Raw genomic sequence first — 21,226 nt, forward strand, 5'->3', positions numbered from 1 at the left:
ACATGTATTTTTTTCAGATCTTTTGGAAGTTCATTGGGATTCCTGAACCTGAGGGCACTAAATATTTGGTGACTTGGGCCAAGGAAATATCACATGAGCTATAGTTTTGAGAATATCTGCCTTTAATGTTTTGATTAATTAGATCAGGATGCCTGTAACTTCTTAAAAATAACAACCACAGGCTTTTGAATTTCATAAATAAATCTGTATGGCTTTTTTCTCATTAGATGGAAACTTGATTCATAAAAAATAAAGTCAGTGAATAAGATTATTTCAAACATTCAGAGAGTACAACAATGGTAGGACACATATCTGACCACAATTATTATACCAGTTGTAACATTTTATCATTTTGCCTCAGATTTTATTTTATTTTTTTTTTAAGAAATAAAATGTCACAGATCTATCTAAAGTGCCCTCACTTCTTGCAACTTATTTTTATCCTTTCCTCTCTGGAAAAGATACTTTATTCAGTGTAATGGTTAATTTTGTTTCTAAAAGAAAAATCTCAAACAAAAGGAGCTTTGATTTTTGACATGGTTCTAATCTGAAAGCCCGTATACAAAAACTGATTTTCCATTATTTAAGAACCTGTTAATACCGTGGAGGTAATGTCTATATGTTTTAAAGTGTTGACTTTGATTTTGGACAAAAAATTGCTGGTATTTTATTCTCCTATACAACATCCTCTTTGATGACAATCACATCTCCTACAGACCTGTGAAATCAACAAAGGCAGCATTGTTCACTGTTTTAGGTATAAGAAAATGGAGTCAAAGAAGAGATGTTTCCATTGTTACCAGACTGCCAAGTAATGGAGCAAAGTCTGGTACTTGGTTCTTCTGGCTTTTAGTTGATTTTTCTTTCTGTTAGGCCAGATAATTTTAAAATAAAACTAAAATTTCTACAGGTGGAAAATCACCAGAACTTGCATTTCCAGTGTACACTTCATTGTTTAAAAGAATCCAGGGAAAACAATGAAAAGCTCAGCACCACCTAAAAATCATTGCCTCTGTGGGTGTTCTGAAAGCAGATCAAGTAGTTTCAGTTTTGTATCCAGAGATGGAACCCAATTAAGTTCTATTGCTTTTTAAAACTATTACTACCCATTAAAAACCAAGATGTAACTCTCTGGGTAGTCCAGAAGTGTGGTGCCTTCTGAATAGATTATTCAATGTTTCTTCCAATAAAAAAAAAAAAAATAAGTCAAAATAATGTAATTCCCCTGAAATGTTTCTCAAAGGATTTTAGCCACCTGCAGATGTAAAATAAATTGTAAAGTTGGGCTCAATCCTTTAATTACTCCTCTGAAGCCAGGATGACAAAGAAGGTAACATAACTGACTTCACTAACTTAATTTTATACCTAAAGCTAATGTAAAAACCACATAAGGAGTGTCTTGTGATTTTCAGTTCTTCTTATCAGGACTTTTGAACCTGTCCTTTTGTGAATATGTAAAAAGAAAGACCATCTTGAAAATGACCCATATACTAGCAGCAGTAAGTAAACTAGTATTATGAACTGGCATTTCTGTTTTAATTCAATATCATGACCAACAGAGCTATTGTGCGTTGAATGCCAGTTTTCCCGCAAGTAGAAAAAAAAAAATCACACATTTGATAGGTTTGATATTAAACACTCTGGATATAATTTATTTCTTTTATGATTCAGAGCATAATCTGTGGGTATCAATTTTCATTTTATTAGAGAAGTACACATAAAACAGTTAGATAAAAGATAGGATAAACCTACTTTTTCTTGTTCACATTTTTGCTAGGTTTCATTTGTATCCAATAAGCCTGTAAGAATGTATTCATTCACATGCACAAAAAATCTGAAACTAACGGATCTCTAAATATGTGTTTTATTTTGATGGTTAAATAGGATGGAATCAACAGAAAAGTGTGAAGCCGTTATTGGTCATTTTAATGGAAAATTCATTAAGACACCACCTGGAGTTTCTGGTATGTTGTTTGTCTAAAATTTTATCAGTAATCTTTTATGTAATATATGTATAATTTTATTACTTGATGTATCAAGTAAAATCCATTTCTCTGGTTCACAAATAAGACTTGAAAATGCACTTCTCCCAGACATTGGGTGTTTAAATATGAACCAAAGCCATCCCAATGGGAGGGGTGAGTCTAACTTGTAAGGCTTTCAGAAGCTCCTCCTCCCATGCACCAGGCCAACCTCTGGTTGCACCGCCTCCCCCACCCATCCACCATCCTCCCCCACCCATCCACCATCCTCAGTACACCTTCTGTCCTGTAGTCTTTGTCCATTGAGGACCGTGGTACTCTCCACCACAGCTTCTGCCTTTCTTGAGGAAGATCTCAGCATATGTTACCCTGTACCCCTTACAGGGCCTCAGTCCCTATGAGCCATCTGTCCATCCCATTGTAACCACTTGCCTCATGTTGTCATGACCACACCTCAGGAGCTTTTCATTCCCAGATCACACTCATTCTGGCTCCCGCTGAAGCTGATCCGAAATTCAGAGGGGTCCTTTACCTCTTTGCCATCCCCACTAAATCTGGTCTCCATTTTAGCAGTATGCTCACTTGTCTTGTACCCCATACCTTTTTCATACACGCTTCACAGGATACCAAACTTGGATTTAATTCTGCAGCATGCCACCTTCTCCACTCCTGTTACATCCAGGCAGGTAAAGGTGTTGACAGCTTGACCGGACCTTCTACATCACCAGTCCTCGCTCTGCTTTCTCATTCCTCCCTGCCTGTAGTCTCCCCCAGCCTGCTCAGTTCTCCCTTAGCCCCCTCTCAACTCTAAGCAAATGACTTCACTTCTCACTTGAGTAAAATTGAGATCACCCAGTGGAAATACCATCAGCTTCCTGCTTCCTCCCAACAAGGAGACCACACCCAGCCCCGTTCTTGCCCTCCTTCTTCCCTAAAGTCTCAAGGACAAGGGGTTCCAAGCTGTTGCTTTGATTGCATCCCATCAGGACCTTTCTCTGCCAGTTATCCCCTCCCTCCCTTATAATTTCAAATTTCTATTGCTGTTAATTCTTTTTTTTTCCCCCAATAAAACCATAACCTTTATTTTCAATTAATAACAGATCTCTGGCATGACTCATTGGTGGAGAAATGCAAGAAAACACACAAACAATTCTAGGAACAAAAATTGTGACCGTAACTACAATAGACGTTTTTAAAATCACAGAATACGGTGAACCAAACTGTGAACTAATTTATGCCAATACATTTTCAATTTCAAATAATTTCCTAGCAAAATCTACGCATTTGCAGTTGAGATCACTCATGTCTCTGTGATCTTGAAACTAAAACAAAGCACTGTGTTCCTCTCTAACCCCTTCTCACGTAAACTTTTTAAATAAAAAGCATAGTCCTCCTTTCTGCCTTCTGTTGACTCCTCAGCCCTCCCCAGCCTGACTTCTCCTTGTGTCTCACATGGTAAACTGTATTAGTCTCCTGGGCTGTCATGACAAAGAACCACGAACTGGGTGGCTTGGACAAGAGAAATGTGGTGCCTCGGTCCTGGATGCTCAAGTTCCAAGACGATGGTGTCGGCAGGGATGGAGGGAAAATCTGTTCCAGGCTCCTCCATCTTTGGCTTGTCAGTGGGCACCCTCTCCTTGTGTTCCCTCACTCCCTCACTTTTTTTTTTTTTCCACTTTCAAGTGTTTGTTTTATTACATCATGGCAATATTGTTGATAGTGCTCAGGAGACTTAACCATCATTAACTAAAATGTAGTAGAATGAATAAATTAGTTAATATTGGGTTCCAATAATATTTCACATATATTAGTTATAGTCATTTTTAACATTGTTAACAAATCCCCTGTAGACCATTGCAATGGACTGAATGTTAGTATTTTCCACCCCCCTCATTCATATGTTGAAATCCTCAATGTGATGGTATTGGAAGATGGGGCCTTTGGGAGGCAATTAGGTCATGAGAGTGGAGCACTCAGGAGTAGGACCCGAACCCCCAGAGAGCTCTTTATTTCTCTTTTCATCATATAAGTATCTAACCAGAAGTTGGCAGTCTGTAACCCAGAAGAGGACCTTCACTGGACCCCTACTGTGTGGTACCCTGATCTCTGATTTTCAGCCTCAAGAACTGCAAGGAATAAAGTGTTGTTTGTAAGTCAAAAAAAACAGGGGGAAGACATCCATCTTCCCCCATGCATGTCTCCCATGTCCACATCCCCTCCTTTCTTTTTTTAACCAGGACGCTAGTCATTCCATCAGAGACCACCCCCCCCCCCATGACCTCTTTTTAACTTTAAAGACCCTGTTTGTAAATAAGGTCCTGTTGTGCCCTCATGAGTCACTGCGTTAGGACTCTAGGTGTTTGGCCTGGGGTGGGGTTCGGGGGACCGGCTTCACCCTTCTTACTTGCTGGTTATGCAGCGTGCAGGCTCGTGTCTCGATGCTGCGTGTCTGCTGTGCGGAGCCGCCGGTCCCTCCCGTCCTTGCACCGCATCCTCCCTGACTTGTTTGGCGTCTCTATTTTCTTCGTTTCCTGCATTAATTCCACCTCGTTCGTGGACTTGGCTCTTGCGTCTTCTCCTTGTTTGTCTGTCGCCGTCCCCCTGAGTTCCCCGTCTGGCCCACGGCTGAGGGGCCGAGGGGCCGCCGCCGGCGTCACAGCCTGGCCTCCCTCCGTCCCTCCCGTCACCCCGCGGCCCCGACCGCCGGAAACTCAGGCCCGAGCCCCGGGCTCCCCCGCCTAGGTACCCTCGGGGAGCCCTCCCTCCCCGCGTGCTGGTCGCCCGCCAAGGCCTGAAGCCGGCCAGCCTCCTCCCAGCTGCCTCCCCGCGGCGGCCAGTCCCCAAGCGGCGGACCTCTGTGTCCCCTTCCTGCCGAAAGGCCCCCTCCTCCTGCAGAGGAAAACCCCAGGCCCTGGAACGACGGGGAGGCCAGCGGTGACAGGGCCTCGCCTGCCCTCGGTGCCGCCCGCACCGGCCCCGCAGCCCTCCCCACCCCCCGCCCGAGGCCGCGGCAAGGTCCCTGTGCGTGCATGAGGCACCCCGAGGACCCCGGCTGTACCCCAGCACCGAGGGTTCCCGTGCATTCACGAGGCCAGGAGTCCTCGAAGGCAGGAACTTCGCCCCCTTTCTCTCTCCACCCAGCAGAGCACGGCAGCCCTAGACACTGGACGCCTGTCACTCTTGTCTGAGTTTCCCTGCACCGCGCACCCGGAACACACTGTACCCCGAGTTCCCACAGGGCACGCTGGCGGCGGACCCCGTAGTGGGGCTGCCCGTGTGCAACTCGTGCCGTTATCCCGCTGCAATTCCAGAGTTGCGTCCCTAACTGGAGGGCTGATGGTTACGACTGGGGACTTACTTCGGTTCTCTGCATCCGTTGAGTCTCATTTCCTAGAAGAACCTCCATCCGTCAGCGTGCGTCATAGCTCAGACCGCGCTCCGTGGCCAAGCCCGGAAACCTGACAGCGCAGGGTTTGCAGGCCTGCACATGAGCTTGGGCTGCCGGCAGGCACAGGTATGGGTCATCAAATAAAAGGCCTGGAAGTACACTGTCCCGAGGAGCTCAACTTTGGTGCAAGAGCTCCCTTTTTGTTTTTTTAAGTTATTTTCGTTTCTCCTGTCAACAGCCCTTGAGTTGAAAGAAAATAAAAGACGATGTTCTTACCCTCCAACCTAGTAAAGGCAAGAGAGAAATTTAACACATGGGAGCTTTCGGGAGAAGCTGCCCTGCGGGGCCTCCAGAGGTTCACACCTGCACGCAGCTGAGTGCTGGTGTGCTCTCCATACTTGCCCGTTTATCTGTGTCAGGACCCCACCGTACCAGGCCCTTGGGAGGGCGGCTCGGGCACCCGCCAGTGACCGCTGTAGTTATTAGCTCATTTATATGAATGGCAAAGAGAGTTCGAGAAGGAACAACATCCCTGCACGTAATCGTTGTGATGTTCCATCATCGGCCTGAGATGAGCTAATATCTAGCAGTTTCCTGAATGAGGTCGATCTCGGGGTGTCACAGATCGAGGTTGGACAGTCTCCTTTTTCTGCAAAGGATTTCATGGTTGTATCATTTAACTGTTTTCTTTGAAGTGGGTTTAAAGACTATTGGTCATTCCCATTCAAGGAAAAAGAGACCTTGATTTCCAAACCACATGAAAATGATTGTAGGATTCTCTGTACCTTTGCAACTAGTAGAGAATAGTTTCTTCCAAGTCGTGCCAAGTGTCAGCTGGCGTGTGAGAAACAGATTCCTTCTGCCTCAAGAGGATCGCTGCTTGGGGCGGGGGTGGGGGTTGCTGTCAAGCCGTTCTCTTTGTTCTGAAGCAGAGCTTAATTTTATACCATTTTCTAATGTTTCATGATTTTGTCTATGTTTTAGTGTTCCCAGCTACACTGCAGGTTCTTTGGCAGTAGAGGCTGTGGTTTATTTTTAATTTTGTGCTAGGCACAGAAAGCCTGTGTCGCCCTAGAACAACAGAGGTTACCAAGTGGTTTCTAAGAGCATTTTTCATGTAGGGCTCATCACAAAAAATCGTGGCTATTTTGAGGGTTTATCTGAATACTTCTTTGCATATAAGCAAGTCTGAACCGCCTTTCAGCAGGGGTTTGAAATGTGTAGCGCGGGCCCTGGAAGCACACCGTTCTAGGGAACTCAACTTCTCCCCAAAATAAGTCCCAAGTGGATTTGGGAACTGCAGTAGAATTTGAAACAGTTTTCAACTTCTCTGGATTTCCTCCTTTTTTGTACACATAATATGAGAATGTTCTTTAAATACCAGTCTGTTTATTAAATGCTGTTCTCTCAAATTCCCTAACTGGCTATGCCATACCATAGGTTTCTTCATGGAATGTATATGTTCCTTTCAGTAGAACCAGATGCAAAACAAAAATACTGCCAGGCAGGGGTAAATTGAATGAGCCTCTACTTTAAATAATGTAGGTTCATTGCTAAGCAGACATAACATTTCATAAATAGAGTCAGAGGATGGTTTTGTCAATGATGCAAGTTGTTTAGCTGGCATAAGCAGAATTATCCAGGATGGTTTCTGTCAGAGTACTCCGATTCTTGCACGACTGGCAATTTGCCTGTGACATTGGAGCCAAGTACAGAAAAGAAACCCACATTAGATACACTCCCCAAAAGATACTTTATGAAAGTTAAACTGAACAGTGAACTTAACTCTAACAGTCTTAGGAAAGTCTCTAAATGGCTGAGCAGGAGGTCAGGTCTGCACATGAGTTGTCACTTCTCAAGTGCCACCCACCCTCCTGCCAACATGCTCTTTTCATACCAGAATAACATGTCTGGGTTCCCCCATGCCAGACATACTCCACCCTGACCTGGGGCATGGTACGTAATGTCATACATGTTTATAGCTCTGAAAATCCACATCACAGTTTTTAATGCAATCTGTTTTCTGAAATTGCTTTTTTAAAATCTTGTGCTTTTATGTCTGGTGTTACCATATTTTCAGAGAGGCTTTATCTTCTGACGGAATCTTCCTTAAATACACGTAATGGTTTGTGTTGGAAAAAAAATTACTCATGAGGCCATTCCTTCTGTCCTTTCCCATCCAGTCTCATTTTCCCCTGAAAATGTTGAAGCATTATCCTTTATTTGGATTTATCTTGGTTTTTATCTTGCTTTTGAGTGCTAGCTGGTTTGCAGTAAATCAGATTTGCTTGGAAGGTCCCCAGTCAGGGTAAAAGAACCAATGACTACTTTGTAAAACAATCTAGGTGAATTCCATAGAGGTTTAAAATAATAGTATTTGCTTGATAAAAATTCTATCATGGAGAAATAGTAGGGTGGTGATTTCCCACACAGTGAATGTTTGAAACAAGGGATGGGAAGTTTTATATAGAACAGATGTCCAAAATATGAGACATGCCCAAGGCAAAAAAAAAAAAAAAAAAAGTCACTCGTGGTTATGATTCAGGGTTTTTTCTAAAAAATGCTTTTCCTATACCTGCCTGAAAGAGTACAATCTCTTAAAAAGACTGATTAATGCACTTTGGCATGTTAGCTGGAACTATCCTAGAGCTGCTTGCTCTCTTTGCCTATGTGGGAGGCAGGCACCTGTGTGCACGCTCACGTGTACACACACGCACACAGATTGTGGACAAAGTTCACATGTGTGTTCAGTATTACAGGAGGCAGTGTGATTATCCATCTTTGTTTCTGGACCTCTCCGTGACATTAATGGACTGAATAAGTTCCTATTCAGTCTACTAAAAGCAGAGCTTTTAAAAAGAAAATGTATCTAATCATTGGATCTGTGAGCCGTTAGATTCTTGGTATTGTGCTAGTATCATTCCACCCCAGCCCAAAGCTTCGTCTGTCACGGAGGAGCTCCAGTGAAGTGCATGACTGCTAGCCAACTCTGTCCAAAGACCTTAGCTTGTTTTACATCTGTTTTCTGTGTTACTCTGACTTTTCAGACTGGGTGTATGCCCAGCAGGGCTTGAAAACTGCTCTTACACACATTTTATAACTCTGTCTATAGGTGGTGATATTAGGGCATTGTCCTATGCCAGGAGGCAGAAACAGTAACATTTAGAGGAAAAACTGAGTCTAGCAAAAAGGCTGGGAATCTTGCAAGGGTGTTTATTGTCTCTCTTGTTCCCTGAGTGTTTGTCTTCAGCACTGTTACTCTATAAAAAATATTTGGCAGCTCTATGATAAAAGAAATGGTTGAAGACATGTGTAATGCTCCTGGTACCTTTAGGATGATGTGATCACACCTTTGGATTGTGATATGTTCCTGTCTCCCTTGCCCAGTATGTACATAGAGCAGAGTCTAAATGGGAGTCCTGTTGAGATGGATGCTCCAAGGGCTGCACTGAAAGCAGCCATGAGAGCAAAAGTGCTCAAACATTCTTGGGTCGCCAGTGGGGAAAGGGCTGTCTTACAGATCTAAAACTCAAACTCATTCTCTACCAAGGAGGGTAAGTCTACTATTTAAAAAGTAACGAGGGATCACAACTAGAAATATGCCACGTTTTAGCTTGAGATGCTTGGAGCGCCTTGCCCACCTTATGCTGGGGCTGCCTTTGGGCAGGTGTTATCACCGTCGCTCACACCCAGCCTACAGCAGTTTCCTCGAATCGGTTTTACACCTTTTCACTATCAGGTTCTGCCAGGAAGGAACAATAAATAGCAGAGTAAAATTTTATTAAAGCATAAGGACCTTGGGTGGGAGATGTAAGTGTACCATGAAACTGTTTTCTGAAAGGCAGTTGCCAGTAACTTCACCCTTAACTACAACTTGCACATTTCTTCACTGTATGTGAAGCCAAGGCGGCAACCCTAGCCAGCTTGTTAAAATCTCACAAAATCAAATTCCATGAAAAACAGGCCAGTCTCTAAAACTGTTTATAACTTTTATAAACCAGAAGTTCCTCTCCTGAGAATTTATCTTAATAATTCAAAGGCAAGAGGAAGAACCATAATTCAAAAATTTGAGTTCCTCCTGTTATCATAGTATAACAATAGCTAATGTGCATTGAGCTGTTCTGAACACTTTATATATGTTAATTGCAACAGCCCTCTGAAATAAGTACAACTACTATCCCCATTCCACAGATTATGAAACCCCAGACATTGAATAACTTGCCTGGAGTCACAAAGTAATAAATGGCAAAGCCAAATTTCAAACCAGGGAGACTAGTCTAGAGCCAGTGTTCTAATTACCATACAATCTGACCACCAATTTAGCAGTTGGCACTGGGATTAAACAGATAAATAAGATATACACACAGATGTTCATACAGTGTTAGTTATAATAACAAAGAAACTATACATAATCCCATTTCGAATAGAACCTTATGTAACTGGGGCGCCTGAATGGCTCAGTGAATTGAGTGTCTGCCTTCGGCTCAGGTCATGATTCCAGACCCTGGGATCGAGCCCCACCTCGTGCTCCCTGCTCAGTGGCGAGGCTGCTTCTCTCTCCCTCTGCCCCTCCCCCTGCTCATGTTCTCTTGGTCTCTAAAATAAATAAAACCTTTAAAAAAAAAAAAAAAAACCTTATGTAACCACTTTTAAAAAAAATGATTCTATACCAAAATAGGGAAAGTCCACAATGTAAACAGTGGGGGGTGGGGGGAAGACCTATCATTGCAAATATGAAAAACGTAGACTGAGAAAAGCAGTAAATATAGAATATTAGAACATCTAAGTTGGAGTGTTGAGGAAGGATATTTTTGTTTTCTTATTTAACTTGATTTTAATGTTAAATCATTTTTATACTGGTAGGTAAAGCTGAGTAGGAGGTGGAGCCACTGTATAAGGATCAGGAAAGTTGGAGAGGACATACGCCTGTGAAGAAAAGCTGTAGCTCTATGTGGTGGTTGAACAGGGCAGCAGGATTAGAAACAAAGAGGATCCTAAAAGGAAGTGGTGTCGTGCACACACAAAATGGATGAAATGTATTGGATCCCTACAACGAAATTCTTAAAGGAAGAGCCCCAGATAGTTCCATGCATGTTGCTAGTTGAGGAATTTTGAAAGTAGGCAACATTATCAGAAAGAAAGCTAATTACAGTTGCTGAGTGGGCTGGTTTTCCACAACTGATGGAAAAGCTTCTATCGAGGGCAGTTCACGTTTTACAGAATGTTGATTAGGATAAATACTGCTTAACTAGAAAAATGGGAGTTTGGAAGTAGCAGTTTCTCCAGCTGTTAGAACACAGGAAAAGGTCCACTCTCACAAACTACAGAGAACTCTAGTCCTCAGAGCCATTTGATTAGATGGCAAGGAAGACTTCCAGGAGGTCAAATTATGAGCTACAGTGTTTAGAGCAGGCATATCTAGAAGTGATTCTGAGTGTGGATAGCAAGGGAAGACATTCGAGCCTAAATAATGACAGAGTTGGGATCCCTGGGTGGTGCAGCGGTTTGGCGCCTGCCTTTGGCCCAGGGCGCGATCCTGGAGACCCGGGATCGAATCCCACGTCGGGCTCCCAGTACATGAAGCCTGCTTCTCCCTCTGCCTATGTCTCTGCCTCCCTCTCTCATTCTGTGTGACTATCATAAATAAAAATTAAAAAAATAATAATAATGACAGAGTTTGAGCTTTAGAAGATAGGTCCGCAAGCTGTTTGGTCAAGATGTGAAGTGAATCAGCACAGGCATCACCCATATAAGCTTATAGTCCCTAACAAGGGATTGTTAGTGCCACAAAATCAGGCATTGCGAAAGATCATCCCACTCACAAAGCCCTGTTGAGGGCACGTTGGAGAATCCGACAGTGCAGTTACTTCAGATGGCTCTCAAGAGGTGCCAAAAAATATCAGATCATTTGCATTTGTGGCATTGTCTGCTGAAGATTACACTACAGTAGTTAAGCTTTTGGAATTACATGTTCCTGTTGGATCTGATGAACAAGAAAGTAACTTTTCTGTCTTGAGGAATAAGGAAGAGAATATAACCTAAGAGATCTTACAAGACATTTGAGGCACACCGTTTAGAACCCCAAAAGGTGATTAATTAAGGGGAGATTCAACTGAGAATGCTCTGGATAGATGGCAAAATCAATTGATTGTGGGTAATTAGAATTTTTATATCACCTAAGTATAAAAATATATCTTGAGTCACAAGTCATTTGTTGGGACTCAGCAATTACTAGTTTTGCACAATAAGGTAATGAATTGCTGGTGTAGGGGATCCCTGGGTGGCTCAGCAGTTTGGCCCAGGGCGTGAACCTGGAGTCCCGGGATCGAGTCCCAGGTGGAGCGCTCTGCATGGAGCCTGCTTCTCCCTCTGCCTTTGTCTCTGCCTCTCTCTCTATGTCTCTCATGAATAAATAAATGGAATCTTGAAAAAAAAATTTTAAAAAGAATTGCTGGTATAGAAAATTGACCATATAGGAGATAAGGGTTGACTGTTACATGTTGTTTTTTTGATGTTAATACACCCAAATTTACTTGATCAGAGTCCGAACTACTAGTATTTATGGCACTTCTTTTTCTGTGTGTCAGCCTTCTTCATCATCTCCCTTCTAAAAAGAACAGCCAAGGCGGCCAGCTGAAGGATCTGATGTGTAGAACAAGCTGGCATCCCTTGCATCTCCCAGTCTTCAACCTGGACCCTGTGTGTTAGGCTTCAAAACACAAACTCCTAGAGACTTTTGGTCTGGTTTGAAATAAGCCACAGGATATGCTAATCAAACAAGCAATCTCCCACATACTTAAAAATAAGTGAGCCATGACACCGATCTGGGTGTATTTGTTTGTTTTCAATTCAGAAATCTGAAATCCTCTAACCCTTGCTCAGCGTGATGGTAACATAGATAATCTTAAAGCAGTCTTCACATAGCTGTTTCCTGGAGCACATGGTACACCTCGTGTACTAAATCAGATATCAAGAACTTACAGTGGTGAATGTCACATAATGTCATCCAGGTACATGAAGTACCAGGTACCCTGTAAAAGAAATGCAGCCCTTGCAATATCAGAAGTATTTCACTTCTGGGTGGCATTTTTATTAACAACAGGCATCTCTCAAAACAGTGCTCTATCTCATAAATAGCTAAATGGGCTTTCGTAAGATTTTGTACACTCTCCCTCCCATTAGTTTGCAAAATGAAATAAGACCCTATTTTATCCATGACCATATCCCTAGTTCTTAACACTATACCTTGCACACAGTAGGCACTCAATAAACTGTTGAGTTGAAACTGCTAAATAGACCAGAGAGAATTTTAACAGAGGAAAGAAGCTTTTAGAATTTTATTTTGCCTCACGTGGAGTACTGGGGCACTCCCATTTCCCTAAAACAAGGAGCCAATGACTATGTAAAAAAAAAAAAAATCTCTTCATTTCTAATGGTTGTAATCCTTTTTATATTTTTTTAAGATTTATTTCTTTATCTGAGAAACCGAGCATCAGTGGGAGGGGCAGAGGAAGAAGGAGAGAGAATCTCAAGCAGGCTCTGCACTTAGCGCAGAGCCTGACGTGGGGCTTGATCCCACTACCCTGAGAGACCACAACCTGAGCTGAAACCATAAGTTGGACGCCTAACCTCCTTGCACCACCCAGGCACCCCTGGTGATAATTATTTTTAAAAAAAGAAATTTGTTTTCCTAAGATATGGATACCTGCCAATATCAAACTGTTTTAAGTACTTACCTTTTTGCTTTCAGGGGGAGAAAAATATCTTAATGACAGCATGGAGTAAATGTAGTTCTTGAAAGATTCATCTACATCCTTTTCCATTTGTTTCATTTTGAATAATCTATTTGCAAACATGTCGTTGCTCACTTGATATTTACTGCATCATTCTGTGTTTTTAGCAGGCTTTATTGTTACACGAAATGGCTTTTTTTTTTTTTTGACAGCACATAGTCTAGAAAAATGATAATGTATTGGCAGCACCTTACCACAGACAGGGCATGTGGCCTTTGAGCATATGTGGAGCTTTATGCTCCCAGGGATCGCTGCCTAAATGCTTTTGTTCACAGCTCCCCGGCGCAGCAGCCTGTAGTGAACTTACGGAAAATGTCCAACCTGGTTGCCTTCTTTCTCTGGAAGCAGTGATGCTAATGGAGGAAAATGGCCCATTTGCATTACTCATCGTGCCAAGTCAACTCTTTTTTGAGAAATGTTAAATTTCAGTCTGCAAGCCCGTCTTTATAGTGCCTCTAGGTAGAACTGTCTCCTCAAAGTGAAGTCCCCCATGGTGGGAGCAGCACAGAATTTACTATATTCCTTTGCCCTGTGAGATTATGGGGAGTATACACAGGTCATTGGAGAAACTGTGTGATAACTATAAGGACCTTTAGATTCATGAATACTGAGATCTGGCTTCTCTCTGAGTTTTCTCTTTGACCTTAGATATCAAGGTGATGGGGATGCCTGGGGGGCTCAGCAGTTGAGCATCTGCCTTTGGCTCAGGTCTTGATCCCAGGGTCCTGGGATCCAGTCCCGCATCAGGCTCCCCGGGAGGAGCCTGCTTCTCCCTCTGCCTGTGTCTCTGCCTCTCTTTGTGTGTGTCTCATGAATAAATTATAAATTTTTTAAAAAAAGCTATCAAGGTGAGATATCTTCAGGCCTGGCAGAAGGACATTCCTAACTCAAGCAGGTTTGCCCTTTATCTGTCCCTTCTACAAAGCTGTGTTCTCCTGGCCCTCATTTCCACTTGTTCCAGACAGCCCAGTTGTAGATTTGAAAGCATCATCACTGATTAGAAAGCCCTCTTGCTTCATTGCATCCATTTACTTTACCTTTGGAGATTGTTGGTGGCTGCAGGAATTTCCAAGTCTTTTTTTGAAAAGACAAACAGGATAATTCATCTTCAGTCCAGGATTTGGCCCTAGTCTATCTTCCTTCCCACCCATTCGCCTTAACCAAAAGTTTCCTGTTCAGAAAGGCCTGAGGGTGGGGGGGCCAGGCGGGGGGGGGGGGGGAGGTATTGGAGTCAGAAGGTAAACAGGCCGGGCCAAGGTTCACTGGTATTCTCACCAGACTCCTGACATTTTTGCTCTCACCTTCTGGTTCCCGTAGTAGCTGCCTTCCAGAAGTGAGCTCACATTCCAGCCCGTCCCTCTGGACTGCTTCACACCAGGGAGAGGAGGAAGGCATGCCAAACAACAGCCTAGACGGCTCGCCGAGAAGGAATTACAGTTGGGTTTTTTGTTGTGTTTTGTTTTTTGGCAGAGAAGTGTTGAGAGGCACTATTGCTTCCACCCTGTCATTAGTGGGTGGGTAATAGTGATATAAAATAAGAGATGAATTAGGATAATAAGAGGCAAAGGAGAAAGGAGTAAATTTTCCACAAGTAATATTTTTCTCTTCCTGGTTATTTAACTTCGAAACAGAACTTGAAAGTAGTAATCACAGTTGTACAGTAGACAAAGGACAGAATGTGAGAACCAGACAGGAAGGTGTGATTGCCTTTATTACGTTAACTGGAAACGTACAGAAATTTGCACAACCTTCAGGAATATACTGCTATTTCCATTATGGAAAGCAAAGAGAATGAAAAGTCATGGGTGGACTGCCATGCCACCTCCTCCCCCTCCCCATCCTCCCCTCTTTTAACTAATAAGTATGTATTGTATGAGAGTTTCTGCATCTTTTGCTTTTCTGTTAGTTTTTTTACTTCTTCGGATCATTTTATGATGTGGATATATATATAGTAAGGCAACCCCAAGAGGGATGATTAAAGGCACAGAAAAAAACTTTAAACAGTGTGGGTGGGTGTTTTGCCTTTCTTACAATGTACAGCTATCTTCAAGGCTGTGCTCCACAGATAAACAGATGAAACCTATGTGTATTCATTCATTGATTCGACCGAAATGCAGTGAGCACCTACAACATGCCAGACACTTTGGCCTTGGGGATGCAGGGATGAAAGAAGCAAGCGTCACTGCCCCCGTGGAGCTTACACACCAGAGGGAAACGCACCAAACAAATCACTGCACCTCCAAGTCGTCACTGCCCTGTGGAGCTTACACACCAGAGGGGAAACGCACCAAACAAATCACTGCACCTCCAAGTTGTTCTCACTGCTGTGAACAAAATACAAAAAAAAAAATTTTTTGATTTTTTTAAATACAGTGTGAGCAGTATAAATGAGAATTTGTGTTCTCCTGGGGGAAGTAAAGGCCTCTTGGAAGAATTATGCTGGGAAGCTAAAGGACTATTTTTAAGGTGGGGGAGGGAAGATTGTAACACAATCTTATTTACATTTGGAGATTTATCAGCAGAATTAAAAACAAATGTGTCCAGGACACCTGGGTGGCTCAGCAGTTAAGTGTCTGCCTTCAGCTCAGGACGTGACCCCAGAGTCCTGGGATCGAGTCCCACATCGGGCTCCCTACAGGGAGCCTGCTTCTCCCTCTGCCTGTGTCTCTGCCTCTCTCTCTCTCTGTGTTGCTCATGAATAAATAAAATCTATAAATTAATTGAATAAATAAATAAGTGTCCACACATAAAGAAGCACAAAAGTGAATCAGAAGATTCCTTTGGTTCCTCAGAATAGCTCTTTAAATGTGTTCATTAAACTCTTGTTTGAAAATAATAACTACTATATTTTCTGTACAGTCTTCACCAGTAGATAATCTTATAAGGGTCTGAGAAGACGTTTGCTTTGAAGTGTCTCTTTCCTGACAGCCCTGCACAGCAGCTGTTGACAAAGAGATTCAGTTACACTTTGTCATCCATACACATGTAATTCTGATTTTATATCATTTGTCCCCATTGACTCAGCTCCTACAGAACCTTTATTGTGTAAGTTTGCGGATGGAGGACAGAAGAAGAGACAAAACCCAAACAAATACATCCCCAATGGAAGACCATGGCATAGAGAAGGAGAGGTGAGACTTGTAAGTCCCTTCTTGAGACTTCAGCGTGGGTGTATGGTCGCGAGAGCGTGTGTGACTCGGTACCCCTGTGGCATCCTGGCTGCCACACTTCTGAAATAGGTGCCAGATTCAGACTTTAAAATCCAGATAAGGTCACTTTAAAGCTCTTCCCAATGGATGGGGTGCTAAGAGAGTGATGCCCTCCCAGATGGACAGATAGATGGTGGGTAGAGAGCTGTGATCACCAGCTAACTGCATATAAAGTAAAAGGGCGTAAGTAACATCCTGATTCAAGAATGTCGAGGGTAAAGTGCCATCCAGTGGAAATGTTCTAGAGTCTGCACTGTCCAGTGATAACCACGAGTCACATGTGGTTATTTGAGCACTTGAGATAAAGCCAGCGTGCTGGAGGGACTCCATGTTGCCTTTAATTTTAAAGAGCTGCCCACAGCCAATGACTGCCAAATGGGACAGAGCAAACGTAGACCTCAATTCTCAATATTGACTTTATGTTTGTTCCAAAGGAAACTTTCAATTTTATCAAATGCTACCAAACTATCTCTATTTTATGTTGCCATGACTCTAAGAAATGGAATTTTTAAACCATGCCCTTGCGGGTAAGTGATTCTATTTCTTTGCTTTCCCATAGGCTGGAATGACACTTACTTATGACCCAACCACAGCTGCTATACAGAACGGGTATGTCATTAAGATAAATGCATAATGGCTTGAGGGAAAATGTGAAGGTGGAAAATATCAGACATTTGTCCCGGGAATTATTCTTTTTAAAGGATGACTTAATAAAGGCTTTTGTGTTTGTTCTAGATTTTATCCTTCACCATACAGTATTGCTACAAACCGAATGATCACTCAAACTTCTCTTACACCCTATATTGCATCTCCTGTATCTGCCTACCAGGTTTGTACCTTTAGGATTCAAGAGTATGACAACTTGTCGGCCGTGAATCGCTGCTCCATTTTTATGTGTCTTAAAATTTTGAACATTTATAATGAAATTTAAGTCAAATGTTATGCAGCTTGGATACCCAATTTAGAAGAAGCTACTTTTTATTTGACAGAGTGATTTGCTTTTATGTATAGGAGAATATAAAACAAGGGAAAATGGTTATCAGTTGTCAGTCCTTGAAATCACAGCAGTTTAGAATTTAGGATGAACCCAAATGCTTCCTCCACAGCGGGCTCTGCTGTTGGACACCATGTGTCCCAGAAGTTGAAATTAAAAAAGAAGTAACATTAGGTAAAAACAGAAGAGGTGTGCATTGTTGCCTTTGTTTTTTTCATCAGCAAGGAGTAAGAAAAGAGCAAGTAAACATGCTAATAAATAAAGATGTGTCTCTATCAGGTAACATTAAATGTGCAATCCAGTGAGACTTGAGGCAAAAAAAAAAAAAAAAAAGAGGTGACTCCCTGTTTAAACAGGTTATTTTGAGGAGGCTTTATCTTAAAATAAATTCCCAACTTAGAACCAAGATCTCATTAAGCACCGTGTTATAATCTGGATTTGGTTTTATTGCAGGGTTAGCTCCTCTTCCCCAGGAACCCAGTGGTGTACAGTGTGTGCATATACACATCTCTCCTCCTGTGTCAGAGTACCTCTGCCAGGGTTACGGCCTCGCCCAGACAGAAACATAATAACAGAGTTCAATCACAGACACGTGGGAATAGAGTTCTCTTTTGTTGACTATTGAGATCCTGTGTGACTAAATTCTTGTGTATTCTTGTTTTTAAAACAATTGAATTAGATGTTGTAGCCCTGATTTCTGGGGTTAGGGGACTACAATACCTAATACTGGTGTTATTTTACTTCTGTAAGCCTCAGTTTCCTCATCTTTAAAATGGGGATAATAATAGTCTTCTTTCTCATAGGTTTGTTATAAAAACAAACTGAGACTCTGTGTGCTGTAAAGCGCCTGCCTACTTTTAAGTACCCTGCTTAATCATTAGCGGTCAGTAAATGTCAGCTGTGATTGTTATCATCATCATTAATATATATGCAGGACTAGCAGGCTGATGAGAGTATATTCATTATACCTTTTAAATAAGGAATTGGTCAGCTTACGCAATATCATGAAGGTGGTTCTGTCCGAGAACTTATAAGTAGCTTCAAATGATAAAGAATAAAGTAGCTTCATGGTGGGAAACACATGAAAAGTTGTGCAGGAGCATTTGTGGCCTCCCTTGGGTTTTAAGTCTTTCCTCTGTCTTTCCCTGAGTTGTCCCTCATTTTTTCTTTTATCTCTCTGGGTTTTTATGTTACTTGGGCTGGCACTTCATTCTGGGGGCCATAGTATTCACTCATTTAATGCCTCTTTCGTTATTGTGGACTTAAAATTCCTATATTTTCCCTGACTGAATGAGATTCCGTGAGATCTCTCTAGCGCACCTTCCCTAATTAACAATTCCCTAATGAATGGTAGTCTTTTTTAACTTTTTGAACTTGGAAACGTCTGCCATTTATGTAGATCACTAAAAAGAGGAACGAGTAAGCTTATCCTCAGGCAGATAATTGTGCATATTAATTTGGATGTGTGCTGCTGTCGCTCTTACAGCTATCAGTGCACCTCCCCACCACCTCTTTCTGCCCCTCTTTACTGTCAGGCATTGAGCATTTTGGCCACAGAATTGTTTTCATAGCATGAGAAAAATTGGGAGGCTAGTATTAGTAGATTTGATAAACCTAACTGGAAACATTTCATTCCCAAGGCCTCACTTCTTCTCTTGGCATTCTGTGTGTCCCTAAAATACATGTAGAATTTCATTCCATTTGTCCACCACTCAGTGCTGTATCCTGTAAGACTGAGGTTCTTAGGGTCAGCAGATGAGCTTTAAGTGGTCTCAAGATTCTCTTCCATTGTTTGCAAAATATTGCTTTTGTGAATGCAGTTAGCTGGGGGGTGGAGGGAAGCTCTATTTCTTTCATCAGGTTTTCAGAGGGACCCATGACCCAAAGGAGGGTAGAGAACCAATGGTAAAGAATTCACAGAACAAAGATTATTATTCCCATTTTATAGTTAGGGAAGATTGAGGAATAGAAATTGACAGCAGCTGATTTGTTGCTGAAGAAAGAAAATTGGATTAGATGTTCTAGCTCCCTAACCCCACAATGCTATAAGCTATTAGATTATTAAGACCACTTGAAAGCATACAAAAACTGAGAGCATCTGGCCCCACTTGGGGTCCACAGGGAGCTGCTCTCCTCCCCATGATTTATTCAGTGAAGGCCTTGCACTCATGTCGGAGTGGGCCCTTCGCCACTAAACCACCATATGCTTATACAATTGGATTTGAGAAATTGGCATCTGCAAGAAACCTCCAGTACCCCAATGGGGAAAGGCTGCAGTCCAGATAACTGAAATGTTAACAAGGCAGAAGCACTTAACTTTGGTCTGCCTTAGGTGGCAAAGGAAACCAGAGAAAACAAGTATCGGGGCTCTGCTATCAAGGTAAATCACAATACATTCTTCCCCATGACTTTTCCCCATATCCTTTCTGTAGAACCTCTGAAGTTAACAGTGGGGGATAAGAGACAGGAGGGTTTTATTGTTGTTAAAGAGTTAGAGACTGAAACTTATTTTTTTAAAAATTATATAGTCTCAGGAAAGCTCTGGGCATCGAGAACTGGACCGATATTTTTTCTCTTGAGCGGCAGACTGCACAGGCTTGCTTTCCTGCCACGGAACCTGACTCTCGTGTGTGAGCCCTCAGAGGGTCTTCTGTGCAGGTGCCCTGTTGACTGTACATGTCACGATCTAGTTACTAAAGTTTAATTTTCTAAATCTGATTCTCAGATTTTTTATTTTCCACACTAACTAGAAATTGTTGACCACCAGACAAGATTTCTGAAACCTAACATCCTGAGTATCAAAGAGGGATTGAATTTCGTTATTCTTTTTAAGTAAGCACATACTTTAAGGATTAGTTTGTAATAACGAGATGTGCTGGAATTAATTCTCATTCATCTGTATTCCTGAAGTGCCTAGTTCCTACCTTGACTATCATACTTTTCACTATTTGAGGTGTTTACTTGTCTATCTCCATTCTTAGTAAATTTCTTGAGGGTGGGGCCCATGTCATATTTGCCTTTTTCTCTCTGATGCCTGGTACTCCGTAAATACTTCTTGAATGGGCAAGTGGAACTTGGTTTTAAATAATCATTTCATCCTATTCAGAGTGACCAGTTTGCCAAGAACTCTTAACTGCCTTAATCTCTTTAATCATTGATAGTATTGCTTCCTTATTTTCCTTCTGTAGATTTTAACATGATTAAAAGAGCTCTAGAGAAATAGGTAGCATTCCAATAGAAATCAATTTTTCTTTCAAAATCCTCCTTTTTCCAGGTGCAAAGTCCTTCTTGGATGCAACCTCAACCGTATATCCTACAGCACCCTGTAAGTTTTTCAGCATTTTAATGGCTTTATGGTTTGCAACTGAGCTGTGTATACATTTAGAAGACGACATCCTCTGGGTTAAAGCCTTTTGTCAAAGACAGTCTGGGATTTGGGGAAGTTTTAAGCATGGAGTGTGAAAATGTACAAATTCATTATAAAACCTCCTCCCACACTTGCCTTCAAACAAATTGATAGTTGACATTAAATCAAGTTTGCAATATAAGAACTTAAAATATATTTGAAGCAGGGTACCATCTTCTTCTCCATACCAGTTCTGTAGAATGCCACACAATTGAATTTTTAAAATTTCAAGTTGTAAATTGCTCTATTTTTAACAGCTGGTATAAAACAGCTCACATTTTTTATGTATTCCATTTAATACAAATATAAAATGTTCAAAAGTGAGCTAGAGATTTTTACCAGTGTTATTTGACCTCTCTGTAGTAATTATAAATACTAAAGCAGTAATGCTTTGCTTAGGTGAATGTGATTTCTTTAGTGACTTGAGCATTTGCCATTCTTAATGTACATATTA

At 41.9% G+C, this 21,226-nt stretch overlaps 1 protein-coding gene across 3 annotated transcripts in view; it reads left to right on the forward strand.

Annotated features, from left to right (window-relative positions):
• RBMS1 (RNA binding motif single stranded interacting protein 1) overlaps positions 1-21,226 on the forward strand; it is a 212,709-nt gene that overhangs the window by 182,724 nt on the left and 8,759 nt on the right. The window contains exons 6-11 of one of the 3 annotated variants that reach the window (XM_055307740.1): positions 1,885-1,964; positions 16,188-16,294; positions 16,932-16,981; positions 17,108-17,201; positions 19,699-19,746; positions 20,641-20,691. In XM_055307740.1, coding sequence (XP_055163715.1) covers positions 1,885-1,964; positions 16,188-16,294; positions 16,932-16,981; positions 17,108-17,201; positions 19,699-19,746; positions 20,641-20,691 — 430 coding nt within the window. Of the gene's footprint in view, positions 1-1,884; positions 1,965-16,187; positions 16,304-16,931; positions 16,982-17,107; positions 17,202-19,698; positions 19,747-20,640; positions 20,692-21,226 lie in introns of all 3 variants that reach the window. The other 2 variants (XM_055307741.1, XM_055307742.1) reach the window with 2 other exon arrangements.

The sequence above is a fragment of the Nyctereutes procyonoides genome, unplaced genomic scaffold, assembly GCF_905146905.1.
Source record: "Nyctereutes procyonoides isolate TBG_1078 unplaced genomic scaffold, NYPRO_anot_genome, whole genome shotgun sequence".
Classification (NCBI taxonomy): Eukaryota; Metazoa; Chordata; class Mammalia; order Carnivora; family Canidae; genus Nyctereutes; species Nyctereutes procyonoides.